Here is a 16481-nt window from a genome sequence, read left to right as displayed (position 1 = left end):
AAGTGAGGAAGCACCTCCCAGAGGCGGGGCAAGAACCTATAAAAACTGCAGACCGTGTAAATTGGGTGGGGGTAGTTGGATTGTAATGACTGGAGGTCTGAAGCAGAGCCAGAGGAAGATCATTGGACTCAGAGTGGAGGTAGCTAGTTTCTTTTCTCCTTTTCCAACTTTATCTTTTCCCCTTATCCTTCTTCTGTCTCCCCTTTGCCTTTCCCCACCTTTTGTCCCCACTCCATTGAAAATAAAAGGTTGTATGATATTTGACCGGTTTTAGCGTCTTAATCTTGTCCTTGGGATTGTAATGAAACCTTCCCAATATTGGATTGGGACATGGACCAAAAATATAGTTGAATTCTCACAGATAGTTTCATATGACTGGATAATTCTGAAGAACTCATGAAATAGTACTCATTTTTCCTGAAAACACTGTACAGCTACTTCTGATTTCATTAAGTTTAAAATTTTACAGTTGAAATGCTGAGAATATCAACAATTTGCCTGTTATACAGTTTCTTTACACAAACTTACTTAGTGCTGCTCTGTAGTGACAGTTTTTCTACTGATCAGGTTTTAATGCTAGCTTTGGCATTCCTTGGTACTCTAATCTGGAAAATCAGATTTCATCAAAAGCTCTGCAATCACACTAAAATTAAAGGTTTCAATACATCTGAACATAATTTACAAAACAACTTTAAATGGAAACTCACTAAAGCTAATATGTCTTTGTATTTTTTTCTTCAGATACAACTTGATACAACTTAAATTTCTTTGTATCTGAAAAAATGCACTGATTAATCAATAACTACACATTAGCCATTGTCATATGTTTTAGCCCTTTATTTTTGTAAATGCAACTTAGATGCCTGAATTGTTGGTTAAAATGAATGGCAAAGACAGACTCAGATGCTGGCTCCTCTGAAATCAACAGTAAAACTCCCACCAGCTTTCACTGAAATTTTAGGGGCTTAGGATTATCAATAGGTTTATATATTTCCAATCAATTTTCGTAGCAATGTTTTAATGAAAAGTATTGCTTAACCAAACTCTCTAAACATTCTGTTTGTAGAGGTGTAGGTTCAGTAATACATTAAAATCTTCAGCTCTGGATTCAAAGGTGTAGAATGTATTGAGAGTGCACTCTGAAAAGGAAAATAGCCAAATTACCAATTTCATTTATCAAAAATTTCACTTGTTAGAGTATAAGCAAAAAAATCTTACTAGAATTCATCCATGTTCTAACAAGCTTTATGATAAAATATTTCTATTTTCACAAGATTTCAGGGATAATTCCTCATTCAAACAGATAAAAGAATAAACATTAAAATGTCAGTATCTAACTTTCAGAATATCAAAATAATTGATATCCACTAATTTAATTCTGAACACTATGACCAGTCCTTATGCAGCAGGTGTGGTGACAGAATCATGTAAGAAAGCTGAATATCTGGTCTAAATTTGCTTTGGGGACCAAGATACCATCTTTCCAGTGAAGGGTTGACTTTTCTACCCCAAGTAGCCCTATCAGTTCAATTGTTTCTATTGACAGTTAGTCCCATACCATACAGTTTCACTTCACCTTCCATTAAGATATAGGTCATGAGTATAATCGTATCCAAACCAGCAAGTTTCTTTCTTTAACTGCACTGATACAGTACTCATGTATAGTCAAGATCAGCAGCAAAAGGGTAATCCTATTTGACAATAGCAAAGGAGCAGTAGTCTTGTGCAGGAGAGAACTTCAGTTTTGCTTCTTTAAACTATATTAAGAAAAGGTCTAAGTATCCACGCTGTCAGCTGTTGCCTATGCTTTACAACTTGCTGTAATCAAGCACAATGAAGTTCATCTACAGTATAAACCAAATGAAGTACTCAACAAGGGAGCAGTTTAACTAGAAATGTAATCTAATCAGACAAATGTAATCTAGCATATAAACAGTGGACTTTATGATAAACCATATAATGTTTTCCTTTTCCCAATAGTCTTTTAAGCTATTTATTACATTCCTGAAGCTGTGGCTTTCACTTGTTGCTTGCAGGTGCTGTTTCAGGCTGTGATGGCTCTGAATCTGCAATGAAAAAGATGAAAGTACTGATATTTTCAACTATAGAAGTGACAAGGTCAACTAGAATTTTTACTCTCCCCTTCCTCTCAAAATATATACAAATTCCAATACTTTCTGACTAAGTAGATAGACAAGGTATGCAAGGTATGTACATGCAAAGTTTACCGTATGATGTAAATCTATAATCCAAGATAAATGCCCTGTAATTCCATTTTATTTCCTGTGTGATATTTCTTGGGCTTAGCCCGTGCAACAGAAAACAGAGAAAGCTCCATCACAGAAGGGAGCTGCAAGATCCTGATTCTGCCACTTGCTTTGGATGAGCAGACAAAAGTACCCACGTGGAAGAAAGTGCAAGCACCGCCTTTCAGTGCACACCCGAGAGCATGAAAAGGATAAAGTCAAAACTGAATCAAGGTACAACATGCTTGGGGCAAAACCACACTGATCAGGGCATTAACTTTTTTTTTTTTTTTAATTGAGATACATAATGCATCTCAGGCTGAATAGCTGTGGTTGACAAAGGAAAACAATCCAAGAAAGGCAGGTGTCATGTTATTTAACAGTTTGAGAAAGAAAAGCATTTGAAAAAATACAATGCATCTGTATATCAAACTATGTAGCATATTGACTTTTCACCACTATTTACAGTCAACCCATCATTTCATTTTCTATTCATGCTTCACTGCTATAACCAAACCAATTTAACCATTACTCTGAAAATCTTCAGTTTTCTTTATTTCCAAAATGCCACATTTGAGGCACACTTCACATTAAAGAAATCCGCAATAACTCAGTGAACCTATTTGGAGGCTTTGAAAATCCCAGATCCTTTCCTTTACTTCAGTAATGGAAAATTCATTATGAAAAATGTCAGTGCAGTACAATGTTAAATAGAATCTGAAAGTGAAAGAGGAGTATTAATGGTCTCCATTCACATTAAGGAAGAGCATTTCTGGATTGACCTATAAGGTCTTCATTTCTCCTAATGCAGCATCCTCTCCATGATCAGAGATTGGATACTCAAGCTGATTTTGAAGAGTAGTTTCTCAGATTAGGCACCCTATTTCAGGTCCAGAGTGAGATGGGGGTTCATTGTTTCGTTTGGTAGCAGATTTTCTTTCGAATGATAACACATCACTTTAGCTTTCTGCTCTCCTGTTTTCTTCTGCTACTCACCTGGAGAAAGAGGCTCTGCAAAGAAGACAAAGAACCCTTTACTATAGATACAGTCATTCTTAATAGTGATGGAAGCCCAAAAAAAAAAAAAATCAGGAAGTGCTATTCATATAAACTAAATCAACCTGCCTCTAAGCCTTGCACACATTGATATATCAAGTTCAAGAGAGCCATGACAATGCATGGTATATACACAAGTATTCACTGATACAGTTAAAAAAGTCTAAAAACGTACAGTAAATTCTGGATTTTACAGTATGTATACTGAATAGTGTTTTAAAAGGTTGTTATACGAAGCTGATCCACCCAACTTGGTTACCAAACCATTGTAAAAAGCCTAAACAAAAGGTCTTTGATGTAAGTAAAGATTACTCAGTAAATTTAAAAAATGGCAGAGGCACATTACATGAAATACAAATTGAAATGAGTGAAGATAAAGTCACAAAGAAAGGGGTACATGAGTTAGTTTTAAAGGATCACTAAGATGTTCGGAAATACTGCCAGCTGACAATTGGAAGACAGATTAAAAAATGGAAATGAATTGTAAAAGTATGAGTGCACAGAACTAGGTAAACTATTTTTACTTCCTACACACAAGTTTATTCACAGAAAAAAAGAAAATAAAATACTAAGAATAAATAAACAAATAGCTTTGATTTTATATGATTATCAGGACTATTTAATGCTTGCAAGATGGATTTCCCCCACACACTTTAAGAATACTTAGAAATAAATTACGTATTTCATTGCTATTATCATTGTGCATGACAGTAAGATTGGAAAGCATGAGCACTGTATAACATTTTTACTATAATAAAACTGCTTCAAAGCCACTATATTCAAACAAGTGTATACATTTATTTTTATGAGTTTTTAAGTACAGTGATCTATTTCCTAAATACTAGTATCAATGATATTAATAAAGGAGTTTTTCAGTAAAAACTTAAGGGTCAAGGACTATTCACAAGAAATATGCAGCAAATACTTCACAGTCTGCTTAACTTGAAGAAGAGGACAGCTGTGTCTCTTCCAACGTTTTTACCAAAAAAAAAAAAATATCACAGAGGACCCCTGGACAAACACAGGGCATACTTTTACAATGTTAAAAATTAAAAAAAAGCCACAAAAGCCCCTGCAGTCTCTGACTACAAGCAAGACCTCACTCCTCACTTTTTTGTTTGTTTTTGCTTTTAAAAAAAGGTCTTTGGGTATTATATGCCAAGCATGGTAATTCAGTAAGTTTTACCATATTTAAAGAAATACATAGAAATTATGAGGGCTAACTTCGGCTGTTACCTTGAGATCACAACTCACTTGGGGGTGGGGGAGGGAGACAACCCACTTGCAATAGTTTTACCTTTGGACTGCTCACTACTTTCTGATATTTGTTGAGCCTTTTTTTCCCTTTCCGTGCGCTGCTGAATCCAGTCAGCCCCATAACCATTGCTGATTAATTTGCTGAAGTTTACTGCTTCACCATTTCTCTGAGCAGGCCTGTAAAGCCAAACAAAATATATTGAGGAAATAAAAATAAGTAAACCACAATGAGGATTAGGAAGAAAAAATTTATTTTGCACAGGAAAAGCAGTGACCTTAAACCAAATAGTTTATTTGCAAGTAATAGTAGGCAGAAATATATATGTTACATATAATCATCTAAAGAAAACAAACACATCTAGACCTGATTCACAAAACACACATGCAGAATTTTACATAAGAAGAGCAATGCATCTTACTGCAACTTTACATGTATAATAATTACAGAATTCTGGTGTTAGGATAAAGAAATGAAAAAGGGAAGTCACATGAAGAATGTGCAAGTAAAAAAGGCTGATATTATTATTATAATGTTATGAAGGTGGTATTTTGTCCCCAAATTTAATCACTTAATTTGCATTAACACATCTCTAAATTAACACATTTCTAAAACATACCGAGATTACTGATGTCTATGTGTAATATATTTTTAAGACTTAAAATTCTCTGAAGCAATTCAGTTGTGCAAACAGCTTGAGGATGTAATCATTTGCTTAGAAAACTGTTAAATCTTCAAGGTGTTCATGACAGTATTTTTGTCGTGCCTTATCTTATGCTAGGCAATAGTTAATATGATTTCTTAAAATGGTAGTCTCACTTGTGTCTTTGTAAACTATGCTCATAGAAATAATGATGAACAATGCAGTTGGTATCTGTTTACTGGTACTGAGAACAACAAAAAAAACCCAAACAATTTAGAATATGGTAAGAATGTTGAGCTACATGAAGCTGTACCATACAACTGTATGCTTACTTTTCCTAAAGCAAAGTTCTATTTAATATCTTTGCCATGTAAGTTGAAGTCCTATTATTTTATTTGTTTATAAAACCATTTCAGTACTCCAGATGATAGCAAGTTTAGTAACAACAAGGACTCACAAAGTCCATACATATATTCACGGATCTATACAATTTCATAGGGTTACTCATATGCACAAATGGTTGTAGGATTAGATGTTTAATGAATTTCATAAATGTACTACTTACATAGGTGGAAAGGTAAGCTTATTTTTCCCACTGAATTCCTTGTTTGTAGAAACATTCTGCATTCTGCTTGGATATTTAGGGTTTATAGCCGGAAGCTTTACCTGTGTTACAGAAATCTTAATTTAGTAAAGTAAGTTACGATAAAAATGAGTAAGTGGTGTGAAAAGTGAGAGTTATATTAAAGACTAAGAATGTTTAAGTGTTACTGTCTTAGGAATATTATTTCCAGTAGTAAGGATAGAGGAATATAAGGGAATACTATAAGATAATAAAGCACTTATTTATTCCAGATGAGATCAACTGTCTGCTGTCTGTTCAGTATATCAATGATGTGGAATATGTTTATCCATGACCTTTTTCTTTGCTGTAGGCTTCTACTGAAAATTAAATTTCAAATTCAAATTTAGCAATTGCAACCTCTCATCTTGGCTCAGTTCTCCATATGCAATCTTTGAAAACACCCTGGTCTTACTGAAGTCAATGGGACCAGAAATGCATTCCCAGTTTAATTATGGCAACTTTTTTGGATAAAAAGCATAGGATAAGCCATATAATAATAAAGCTATTGCAGTACATTAATTTGAAGTTTGAAATACCAACAAATAGAGATATATTGGGGGAAGCCTACAATGGAAGTATATATCACTATACATTACTTTTATCATCTTTTTACACATTAATGGTAGATAAAGAAACTCAGTGTTGGCTGGTGGTTATAGATTTGACTTCTTTGATTATACTGAAAGATCCCAATAAGGGAGACAGATAAGAAGGTACCTAGGAAGCTAGTGAAATGGCATTACGAAGTCTATGAATTAAAGTTAGAAAACTGAAAAGTAATGGAAAAACATCAGCAACACATATTAAAGCTGTTTATTTTAACATCCATCAAAATCAATGATTACAGAAAGGTCAGACCTCCCTCAAACAAAAATGTTAAACTAAATATCCCCAACAAGTCCCAGATATTTTTCATTAATAACTAGGAAGAAACTTGAGGGTGTAAAGAAAAAAAAAACCCAAAACCAAAGTTTTTAAAGACTATTTACAACTTCATTAAGAAAAAAAGAAAAACCTGAAGATGATATGAACTATTTTCAAAGCCTTTCCTTTATTTTAATATATTGCTTTAATTAATACTAATTTGACTATTTTATCTTTTAAACATCCAAAACAGGAGAGCACCCCATAGTATAAAAGATACTACAACCTGGTTATTTTTAAAAAAATTCAGAAGAGGGCAATTAAAAGTGAAATATATTGCTATATAAAATACATTAGGCATAAAGATACCCTGCACCTAAGTGGACACACTTACTACAATAAAGTTAACCAAATAGAGTAAAAAAAATTAAGAACAGAGCGCAAAAAACTAGATGCATAATCAGCAATTGCAGTTGGATGCAGACATTACAAAACATTTCACAGGAAAATATCAACAAAGAAAAATTCCAAGATAGATGTAAATATACCACAGACTTAAGGAGCATGTGCAGATTCAGTATGGAAAGAGTGAAGAAAAGTATAATAGCATTGGTATACATGTAATCCACAAACTAATTAACAAGCTAGTTAAAAAAAAAAAAGTGGAAAGATGAGTATTTGGGGAATGTAGATGATTTTCTTATTTTCTGTGAGAAACTGATTCTGAAACAGGAGGCCAATCCAAACCATCTTGTTATTTCAGTACAGAAATTCCAATGGACTTCAGTGGAGACAGTTTCACTAGAAGAAAGATCCCATCATCTGGTAACAAATAAATTAATGGGCTACTACCTTGCAGACAAACAGACTGCAAATATATTGAAGCTTAAAGATATGACAAACCGGGATGCTTGCCAAATAAGAAGAGATGATACTAGTAAGAATATTATGCAGTGATGCTGCATGAAGGCACGGGGTGTGTCTTCCAACTTGGAGGTTTAAAAAAAAGAAAAAGGTGAAAAGCTGCCTTACAGCTGCTTTTTAAATCCATGAACTCTTACTTTCTGAAGCAGTCCATTTGTATTTTACATTTCAAAAGCACTAACCTAGTGTGCAAGGAATATTACTGTTGTTTTCTGTTTATCATTATACCATTTCACCTCTTGAAATGACTTGAAGCGATGCTGAACAACTCTTACGGTATTCATCAAAAGTTCAAAAGGAAATTTTGCCATTGAGGGTTATAATTTAGTGGTGCTTTACCACTAGAGATACCAAATGCATAGCCAGGAACCTTGATCCCATTCTCCTTTTTGTTTGGAAGGAAAAATCCCATCATTCGGAGTTGCACAAACTGTCTGGGCATGGATAGAAGCCTCTCATTGCTCTGAACACCTTAATACCTGTCTATCGACCATGAGCAAGGTATGACCTACTCTTTGAAGGAATACATAGAGATCTTAAGTGTTTGGCTATGAAACATTTACTATAGAAACTAAAGGCCCACTCGCCACAGCTCTAGTAAAATTTCCATACGGAAAAAGCAAGATAAAAACCCCAGATGAAGTTACTTGTACTTGCTGACAGATAATAAATATATATGTATGTATGCCTAGCAGAACCCCATGACACTCTACAAAAGAGATCCCTATCATTACGTCTGTTTTACAGGAAAACCAAGGCATGGTAAGGTGAGGTGACCTGCACAAGCTAATGGAGCAGACTAGTGGCAGAGCTGGGAATAGATGGGGTTCAGGTATCCCGAGTCCCCCATCCAGCGTGCTTATTTACTAGGCCAAACTGCAGGTCAATCGAAAAAGTACAGGTATAATTTAATTTTGTGTGTCCTGTGTCCCCAGTATACTGAGGGAAGATAGCAATGAAAAGGTGAATTCTGTAATGAACAGGAACACTTCTACTAGAAGCATGTTGACTGTTAGGGTATGAATAGCACCACTATCTAAAGGAATTCCTCCTTTCAACCTCTGGAAAAAACATCCTTTAACAAAAAGTTGAAGTCCAATGCAAATGCCTAGGAGATATGATCTCACACATGAGGGAGTAGTCTTAGTGGCATAGCAGAAAGATTCTCCAGCTCTGACACTAACCCTGATACTGCCTCTAACTGACCTCCAACCTATACGTAGCCTCTCTCTTTAACAGCATTTTCAACCCACCCTGGTTGGTCCACATGGCCTGTAGGCTAAAGCATGTTTCCATTTGTCTCAGTAATCTGTCACTTCAGCATGAGGATGACAGCTAAATCCTTCACATGCTGACTGTTCTTTGCTGCTTTGCATAATTCCCAGAAGAAAGAGAAGTACCCTTGCAATTAAGGCATCAGGAAGGAACAACAGGATCTGTGCTGAGGCACCGAGAACCGTATGATGGCTCCCCCTGGTCTCCAGTCCTCCTGCACACAATTACGAACATAAGGAATATTTTCAATATGAGCAATGATAGAGATTCCAATATTTCAAACAGAGTGGCATAAAAGCTTAAAGATCCAGAGCAAGGGCCCACTTGGGAACCATGTTTTCTGAACTGAGCACAACTGGTATCCTTAGAGGTTTAAATGTTTTTGCAGTTGTCCCTAAGGGCACCCTTTGAAATTTCTCTCCATGATTGCACCATACCTCTCTGTTCTGAAGGACTGCTTAGTCAGACTGGACTGAAAAAAAGTTTTCAACATAATTAGTATCACTTAAATACTTCAGGTAGTTTGGCACTGTAGTATCATCATATAGCCACACAAGTACATTGAATGTTGGTTAGAAATTTGTTTGCAGTGATTTTGGAATACACCTGTAGCATTTCAATATACAAGATATAGGGTAAGAAAATTAAAACAAATAATGTTTGGAAGGACTAGTTCCATTGACTCACTGAAAGATTCCTCAGGGAAGTACTCTTAACAAAACACAAGACAGAAACCTCTTATAACAAGAGACAACTACTAGGAGTAGCTGTGAAAGAAAAGCACCGTCTGATGTCTCAAGGTATAGGAGACACTTCTTATGAGGGTACAAGAAGAAAGGTACCAAGAAGGAGGACAACCATTTCAGAGATGTTGCGGGGAGAGAAGGAGCTAAGGAGCAGATTGATCCACAAATAATCTGTCTTTTTAGTCATCTAACCATAAGGAGTCAGGCTTGGGATTTAGCAGGTGAAACTCAGCTTCAGCTTTCAGGAGTGGTATAAATTATATCAGGAGATTGGCAAACTAAGCTGAATGTAACATATCACCAAAAAAGAAAGTGGGTATATAGTGGCTATAAAACAAATGGGACTTACCCTGACTGTGCGTGAAACTGGGTCTTGATCAAACTTCACCCCTAACAGAAACAGACCTCAATCTCACTTTAACAGCTACCACACAGACTTGAATTGCACCTACTCTTGTCAAAATTAAATTTGACTCAGAACACTGAAGATAGTGGGTTCTTAAGTAAAGCAGTGAGGGACAGTGCTTCATCTCCCTCCTGTTTTCATCCTGTAAGGGGTTTCCATGGCAATTTGTATTTCTGTTTTCAGTATTTTAACTTCCATTTTCAGTATTTTAAGTCTCTGCCAGAAATAAAGCTTCACCTAGAGGCATCAGGCAAATTATGGCTTAAGCATACATTGTGTATACATACACAGACATAGACAAAGTACATAGACATGTACATATACATACACAGACAAAGAGGACATTCCCAAGCCTGTCCTGAAAAGTGAGGCCTACCCACCTCCACAAGCCATTGTTCCAAACTTGCATTAGTTACTCATCTCAGCAAAAGCAAAGGATTTTCCTAAAATGTCAAGCATTTGCACTTGCATTCAAGTGGAAGATAGCTACTGGTGTTCAACTATATCAAAAAGTCTTCCCATGGGTGCTCCAAAGAACTACAGTAACTGAGGCACACAAAACTATAGAGCATATTAAAAACTAAAACAACAACAAAATCTATCAGGCTTAAACATCTAAATGGAGAGGAGGGGAAGAGGAAAGAGAGAGGCTGGGAGATAGGTTTCCAGGACAAAACCAAGACATCACATAGAACTTTGTTCTAACAGCAGCCTGTGCTATATTTATTTTGTGCTACATACATCTTTGGTTTTTAGACTGACAGTGCAGTATCTTCCAGGAGCATCTCTTTAATTTAAACTAAAACAAAAGCCCTTCTCTGAACAGTCTTTTCTGTTCCTCCTCCTTCTTCCTTGCCCTTCCTCCCCCTTCTTTCTTCCTCCTGCAAGACCACTGAACAAGAATTCTATTGACAAAGAGTAAATTAAATTGTGGGGAAAAACAAAGGATAAGAAGACAGAGAACTACTGGCTTTCATACAAACTTGGATATATGCACCATAAAATGTGATTGAAAATTGCATTTCTGGCTCATATGCTGTACCTGGAGCACTTAAGAGAAACATGACTTTATTATCATTCTCTAACCGCAATATAGAAAATTGCTCCTGGAATACGGAAATTGCAGTGGACTATAACTTCCCCTTAGTAAGGACCAACAAATCCAGTCAGAAGCATCTTCACAAGCTCTACACAGAAAGCATCATTACCAAACGTCTCTCAATCATACCTTTTTTTTCTCTATGTTCTCTTTGTCCTCAGCATCCCTTTCCCAAACACTTTTCATATCAAAATCAAATGGCGCTCTTCTTGTCTCATAGTTATTACTATGATGATCACCACCCTTAAACTCTTCATGAATCATATAATCTGGTATCATGGAAACATAGTTCCTGCAGACAAAGATTGAACAGTTATCAGTACGATAGATAATTATCGTACACCTTATTACAAAATATTCATTTGAAACACTAACGAATAGATAACCTAAGAAGTTATGTGGAATCTCAGCAGACTTACTGCGGCTCATTGGTTGTTGGGGGATTAGAGCGGTGTGAGTACCAGTCAGGTGCAGCATATGCTACTGGAGATGACTTCCTTGTAACAGGAGTGTAGTGCTTCAATAAGTCTTAGGATAAAAAGATAAAAGCTGCTAATGGTCTGACTTCTATCTGGTAATAAAAGCATTACCTTTGTCTTCAGGTTGCTGCTGAAGAGATACTTTTCTATTCAATGTTATTCATATCCCTTGATAAAAATGGGCAATCAGAACCCTTTAGCATTGCATTTCAACGCATCTTGTTTCAAATATTTTGACATATTTCTACCAGTGCCTGGGAATTCATATTTCTGTATTGGTTATTCTACTCTAAGCTTATGTGCAAGCTATCTATTCAAGTTTCACACTTTTTTTCCAATAAAGTAAAAAATGAAAATACAGACTACCCTGGTACAAGACCAGAGCACATACAGAACTGTAACATGCTGAATGTCATTATTAAAAACAAAAAACAAAAAAAACAACAACAAAAAACACTTTATGGACTTCTACAAAGTCTTCTGATAATGCCTTTTGGGATGAGATCATATTCACCAGAGCATTGTTTAAATAAACCTGACATAAGTTGTAAAGACTTCTCTGTAATGCAGCTAAACTGTCATACTGATCTAATTAGATTAGATACAGTACAAGACTACAGATTTTGGTAATGAGTAGCTAAATTAAAAACAGGCCGCAAGCACTGGCTTTTAGATCATATTTTCAATCAATAATTTTTTTCCATAATTTAACTTCAAAACTCCAGGGGATTCTTCTGAAATATCTACAAGCTTTTCTACCACAAACCAAACTACAAGAAAAACAAGCAAACAAAAAAAGCAGATGTTCACCAGGTTGGCCTCCTTGCTTTGCCAGCTTTACATATTCTGAATCAGTATCTTTGATCCACTTCCTGCGGCCCCCAAACATTTTTTCATTGTGAGGTTCTGCAAGGTCACTCAAACCTGGAATCTGGGATGTTGGAGGAAGTGGGATTTCTGAGTTCACCAATTTCTCTGGTTGTTTCAGGGGCATGTGATAATACCATTCTACAGTAAAAGAGAAGAAAATATTTACAGTAAATGTTTACTGCTAACATCCTTTTTTAGGTAGCAAACGTAACAAACAAACTTTATTACTTAAGACTGAAGAGAGTTTGTCTGAAACTCAAGCGACAAGCTGCATTTCAGCTGGAAGGTAAAAGACAAGGTGTGCTTATTGTGGGGGATGTAGCACATAACACTTCTAGAGGATCAGATGCAGTAAAGGAATACCTTCGTTTAAATTTTGAAATAGTAATCAAGCTTTCACTGAAAGTATTCTAATTCACAGGACCATGTAGTTTCATGCAGAAAACGAGACCAAGGACACCAAAACCAGTTACATTTACAGAAGACAAGCCTTCGTTTTCCTTTCCTCCTCACCTATTCACAAAATCAACAACAGTATTCTGACTTTTCTGTTTGCAGCCTTTACCTGATTGGAAAAAAAAAAGGCATTATCCTTTCTCACATTTTAGTGCTCAAAGAAATCCTCATTAATGGGAAAATGGTGTGGCAGACAAGAAAGAATTATAACTAAAAATTATGCTACAAAAGACACAAAGGAAACTCACAGAAATGAGCCCAACTGGAGCCAATGTAGTTACATAGGTGTAAGAACACTATCTTAAGACAGACATCCTATTAAAGGTAACTTATCCTATCAGGTAAAATATTAGCTATGCTGAAACTCAGCCAAAGAAAGAAAACCCAAGGAACCTACTTTGCTTGGTGACAGAGGCAAAAAAATATTAGACTGTGTTTTCTTTCACTACACGTTCTAGTTCCTCATCAGGAACTGCTCTCCCTAATCATCCCAAATGTTCTCATTCTTTTCAATGTGCTGGGTTAGCACCATCTTGGAACTCCACATCATTTCCTACCTTAAGACTAAAGAGACTTTTTCTAAAGTTGTAAATTGACGGGGAATAGTTTGTATTTCAAAGGAAAATGCCGATAGCTGACTGGAAATTTCTGCTAAAATAGATCAGTAAACCCAATCTAACAGGCTAAACTCTATTGAGAGTTAAATACAGCACATGTTTTAAGATGAGCTTTCCCCCTGCGGTATCTTCTAGAGAACCTCTGCAAAACAGAAAAATGCCGTAATTTAAAATGCAACAAGGTAAATGTTAAAATTACTTGGAAATGGCAAACATGCTTACAGCTCAGAAAACACTTAAAAAAAAAAAAAAAAAAAGACAACTAAATAAGGTGGGAACCAGTCAGAAGTCTTTAAAAGTGGGCTATCCCACCAGAGATAAGAAAAAGCAACCGATCAACTCCACATTTAAGATCTGACCACAGTCCATGCAAAAAACCAATTCCTTCCCTACCTCTTAGAAAAAAATTACTACTTTCAGAGCTGATTTCCAGAATTACGTAAAACAACACACCTTGCCAGGCCCTGAAAAACAGGAAACTCCAGTCTGAGGTACATCTGCGCCAAGGTAAAAGGAGTGACTGACTGACTGACTGATGGAAGTGTAATGTGCCATTAACTTCCATCCCAAAGCAAAAGATGGGGAGTTTTACAGGAGGAAGAGCTTACTTAGCTGCAGCCTAACAAGGCCTCGTGCACTGGAAACACTGGTAAGCACCACAGGAGAAGGACCACGAATACCTTCGGTATACGAGCTAGGAAAACCAACGACAACCACCATCCAACAGCCTTCTCATTTACGGCCCAGGCAAGCCTCAGGGCGAGCAAGGAGGGATGCGCCTCAGGGCGCGGCGCGGCGCGGCGCGGCCGCAGCCCTCCCGCTCGGGGGCACAAGGGAGCGCGGCCGGCAGAGGCGCGGTACTTGCCGCCAGCAGCGTAGCGGTGGCTGCGAGCTGCGGGCGGCTCCTTGACGGCGCGCCTCATCCCGGAGACCCGCCTCGGGGAGAGAAGAGAGAGAAAGCCGGCCCGGGCTGCGCCCGCCCCACCGCCGCGCGGCTCCGCGCCAGGAACGGACGCCCAACGGCTGCGCGCTCCTCGCCGCCGCCGCCGCCGCCGCCGCCGCCCAGCTCCCTCCCGACCGCTCCGCGCACCGGCGGAACCGGCCGGCCGCGCGCGAAGCCGCCCCAGCGGCCCGCCGTCCCCATGGCAACGGCGGCGGCGGCTCGGGGCTCTTCGCCACCACCCCCCGCCCCGCCCGCAAGGGGGCGTGGCCTGCAGCCCCCACGCCCCGAACCCGCGGCGGGATAGGCGGGTGGGGAAGGCGCGGAAGCTGCGTCCCCTGCCGCTTGCCGTCGCCGCCGTTTTGCCGGGTGCCGTCGCCGCGGTAGCGGTGAGGGTTGAAGCATGGCGCAGCCCGTCTGATGCCCTGCTCAGCTGGTCCGCAGTTCGGCGTGGGCTCGGGGCGTGTACTCAGCGGGGGCTGTGCTCAGGGGTGCGGGCTGCCTGCCCTCGCGGCATCCTGGCCGGGCTGGGGTCGGCTGTGCAGGCCCCGCAGAAGCGATGCCGCCAGCCACGCCGGGATTTATGCTCCCGTCGAGCCGCGTGAGGTTTGGTGCCTCCGCCGTTGCTGCGGCGTAGCACAAGCCGGCCAGAACAGTGCTTTTGCTCTGTGTGATGCACTCTTTCTAGGCGAGCAGGTGAGGAGTGAGGAGCTGAACCTCCAAGTTCACCTTGGCTGGTCTTGTAAGGGGGGCTGGCTTGCGCCCGGTGGCCCGTTCCTTTTCCTGCTAAGGGCCGCTCTTTTCTGTCTTCCTTCCCAGGACGTGCAAAAGCTAATCGATGAAGCATGGGAGAAGCTGGAAGGTGGTAACCAAGGCCAGACGCTGGATTGTGCCCACAAATCGTCAGGTGCGGCTACGGCACATGAACAACCGAGGCAGGGCGCCTTCCAAAGCGCCTCCTGTCTAGCTGGACAAGGTTTGCATTGGAACGTCCCCAGTGGCAGGAGAGACAGGGTAAAAAGTTGAGGGCTGCCGCCTGCTCAAAAGGCATGATGTGACTGACGGGGTGTGTGATGTGGCAAACCACATATGAAAGACCTCAAGCCTAGGTGTCCTTGTTTGCTAGCAGAGGGCTGTGTTAGCTTTCATTTTCCACAGCCTATTGGGAGAGTTCAGTGAATCACTGCTGTGCGTTCCAGGGGGCTCATGCAAGGAAGACAGAGGGGGCTATCACTGCTGGAGATCTAGGAATATGTAGTAGCACCTCTCAAGTTGACACAGCCACAACACACATGGTTCATAGGACCCTCTGGACAGATGAAATGCTTATATCCAGATATATATCCAGATATATGTCCTTCCTCCAGGGAAGACAGTACTTTATCATTGCATTTGTGTTAAATTTTCAGGGGCTGCTGTCCTGCTTTCAATGACTTCTGTCTTCTTCCGGAATACCGAAGAAAACTCTGCTGGGCTGGGCTCCCATTGTTGGGTGAGATGAAGTTTCCTGAGGTTATTCTTGAGGTAGGGACATCAAGAAACAGAGAGCAGCCAAGGTGGGGTTCACTAATCCAGTGTTAGGGGTTTCCCTTACCCTTGCCTCTGTTTCTGCATTGCTCTTGCAGGTACCTACTTGCTTCTTGTGTCTCCCTACAGGGGAGTATTTCCTCTGCAAACCTGCCTCAGGTCCTCAGTGCTGAGTGGCTTCTAACAGGGGAACTTGGTCAGGCAGGGTTTGCCTTCCCAGTCCTTGTGAAGACTGTTGGTATTATTACATTGAAGGTAAAGGAGCATGGGGCCTCGAGAGGCCTGAGGTGTGAGCGATGTGGGGCTCCAAGTGAGCACAGGTGGGCACTGGCAGCCAGCACTGTTGACTTGCCTCAAATTTAATTTGCCAGACTGTCCTGCCATGGCAACAAAACTCTTTTGCTGACTCTGTGAATTGTTACTTTCTGGGGGGGAAGGGAAAAAATAAAGTCT

The 16481-nt window shown here is 39.3% G+C and overlaps 1 protein-coding gene and 1 long non-coding RNA gene across 12 annotated transcripts; one reads left to right on the top strand and one right to left on the bottom strand.

Annotated features, from left to right (window-relative positions):
- Positions 1-43: 43 nt before the first annotated feature.
- Positions 44-9554, top strand: LOC112984452 (uncharacterized). 3 transcript variants are annotated; one of them, XR_010387714.1, is made up of 6 exons: positions 44-139; positions 2037-2207; positions 2308-2480; positions 7453-7514; positions 8014-8114; positions 8919-9554. It is a non-coding gene; the product is annotated as an uncharacterized LOC112984452 (long non-coding RNA). The 3 variants fall into 3 exon arrangements; XR_003259503.2 differs by having other exon boundaries at positions 8014-9554; XR_003259505.2 differs by lacking the exon at positions 7453-7514 and having other exon boundaries at positions 8014-9554.
- Positions 823-14670, bottom strand: C2H7orf57 (chromosome 2 C7orf57 homolog). Of its 9 annotated transcripts, XM_064506683.1 has the most exons (9): positions 14170-14384; positions 12429-12626; positions 11559-11667; positions 11269-11431; positions 5766-5866; positions 4600-4736; positions 3243-3257; positions 2001-2066; positions 823-1139 (listed from the first exon to the last, which is right to left on the bottom strand). In XM_064506683.1, exons 1-8 carry the CDS (start codon positions 14279-14281, stop codon positions 2020-2022), a joined length of 882 nt encoding a protein of 293 aa, XP_064362753.1. In that variant the 5' UTR covers positions 14282-14384; the 3' UTR covers positions 823-1139; positions 2001-2019. The 9 variants fall into 9 exon arrangements, with proteins under 9 accessions (XP_064362753.1, XP_064362759.1, XP_064362756.1 ...); XM_064506689.1 differs by lacking the exon at positions 14170-14384 and adding an exon at positions 14652-14670 and having other exon boundaries at positions 823-2066; XM_064506686.1 differs by lacking the exon at positions 14170-14384 and adding an exon at positions 14427-14605 and having other exon boundaries at positions 823-2066.
- Between the last annotated feature and the right edge of the window lie 1811 nt (positions 14671-16481).

Source organism: Dromaius novaehollandiae, chromosome 2, assembly GCF_036370855.1.
Source record: "Dromaius novaehollandiae isolate bDroNov1 chromosome 2, bDroNov1.hap1, whole genome shotgun sequence".
In the NCBI taxonomy this organism is placed as follows: domain Eukaryota; kingdom Metazoa; phylum Chordata; class Aves; order Casuariiformes; family Dromaiidae; genus Dromaius; species Dromaius novaehollandiae.
The sequence above is the reverse complement of the archived record's forward strand: the minus strand, read 5'-3'. Positions and strand labels throughout refer to the sequence as shown.

What these genes read in the sequence shown, in the direction of transcription:
- C2H7orf57 (XM_064506683.1), bottom strand. Translation starts at nt 14,281, where the DNA reads ATGGTGGTTGTCGTTGGTTTTCCTAGCTCGTATACCGAAGGTATTCGT. An exon ending in AAAGCAAGGAGGCCAACCTG is followed by an intron (nt 11,668 to 12,428) that starts GTGAACATCTGC and finishes TTTTATCCTAAG; the next exon opens with ACTTATTGAAGCACTACACT. An exon ending in AGAACATAGAGAAAAAAAAG is followed by an intron (nt 5,867 to 11,268) that starts GTATGATTGAGA and finishes TCTGTAACACAG; the next exon opens with GTAAAGCTTCCGGCTATAAA.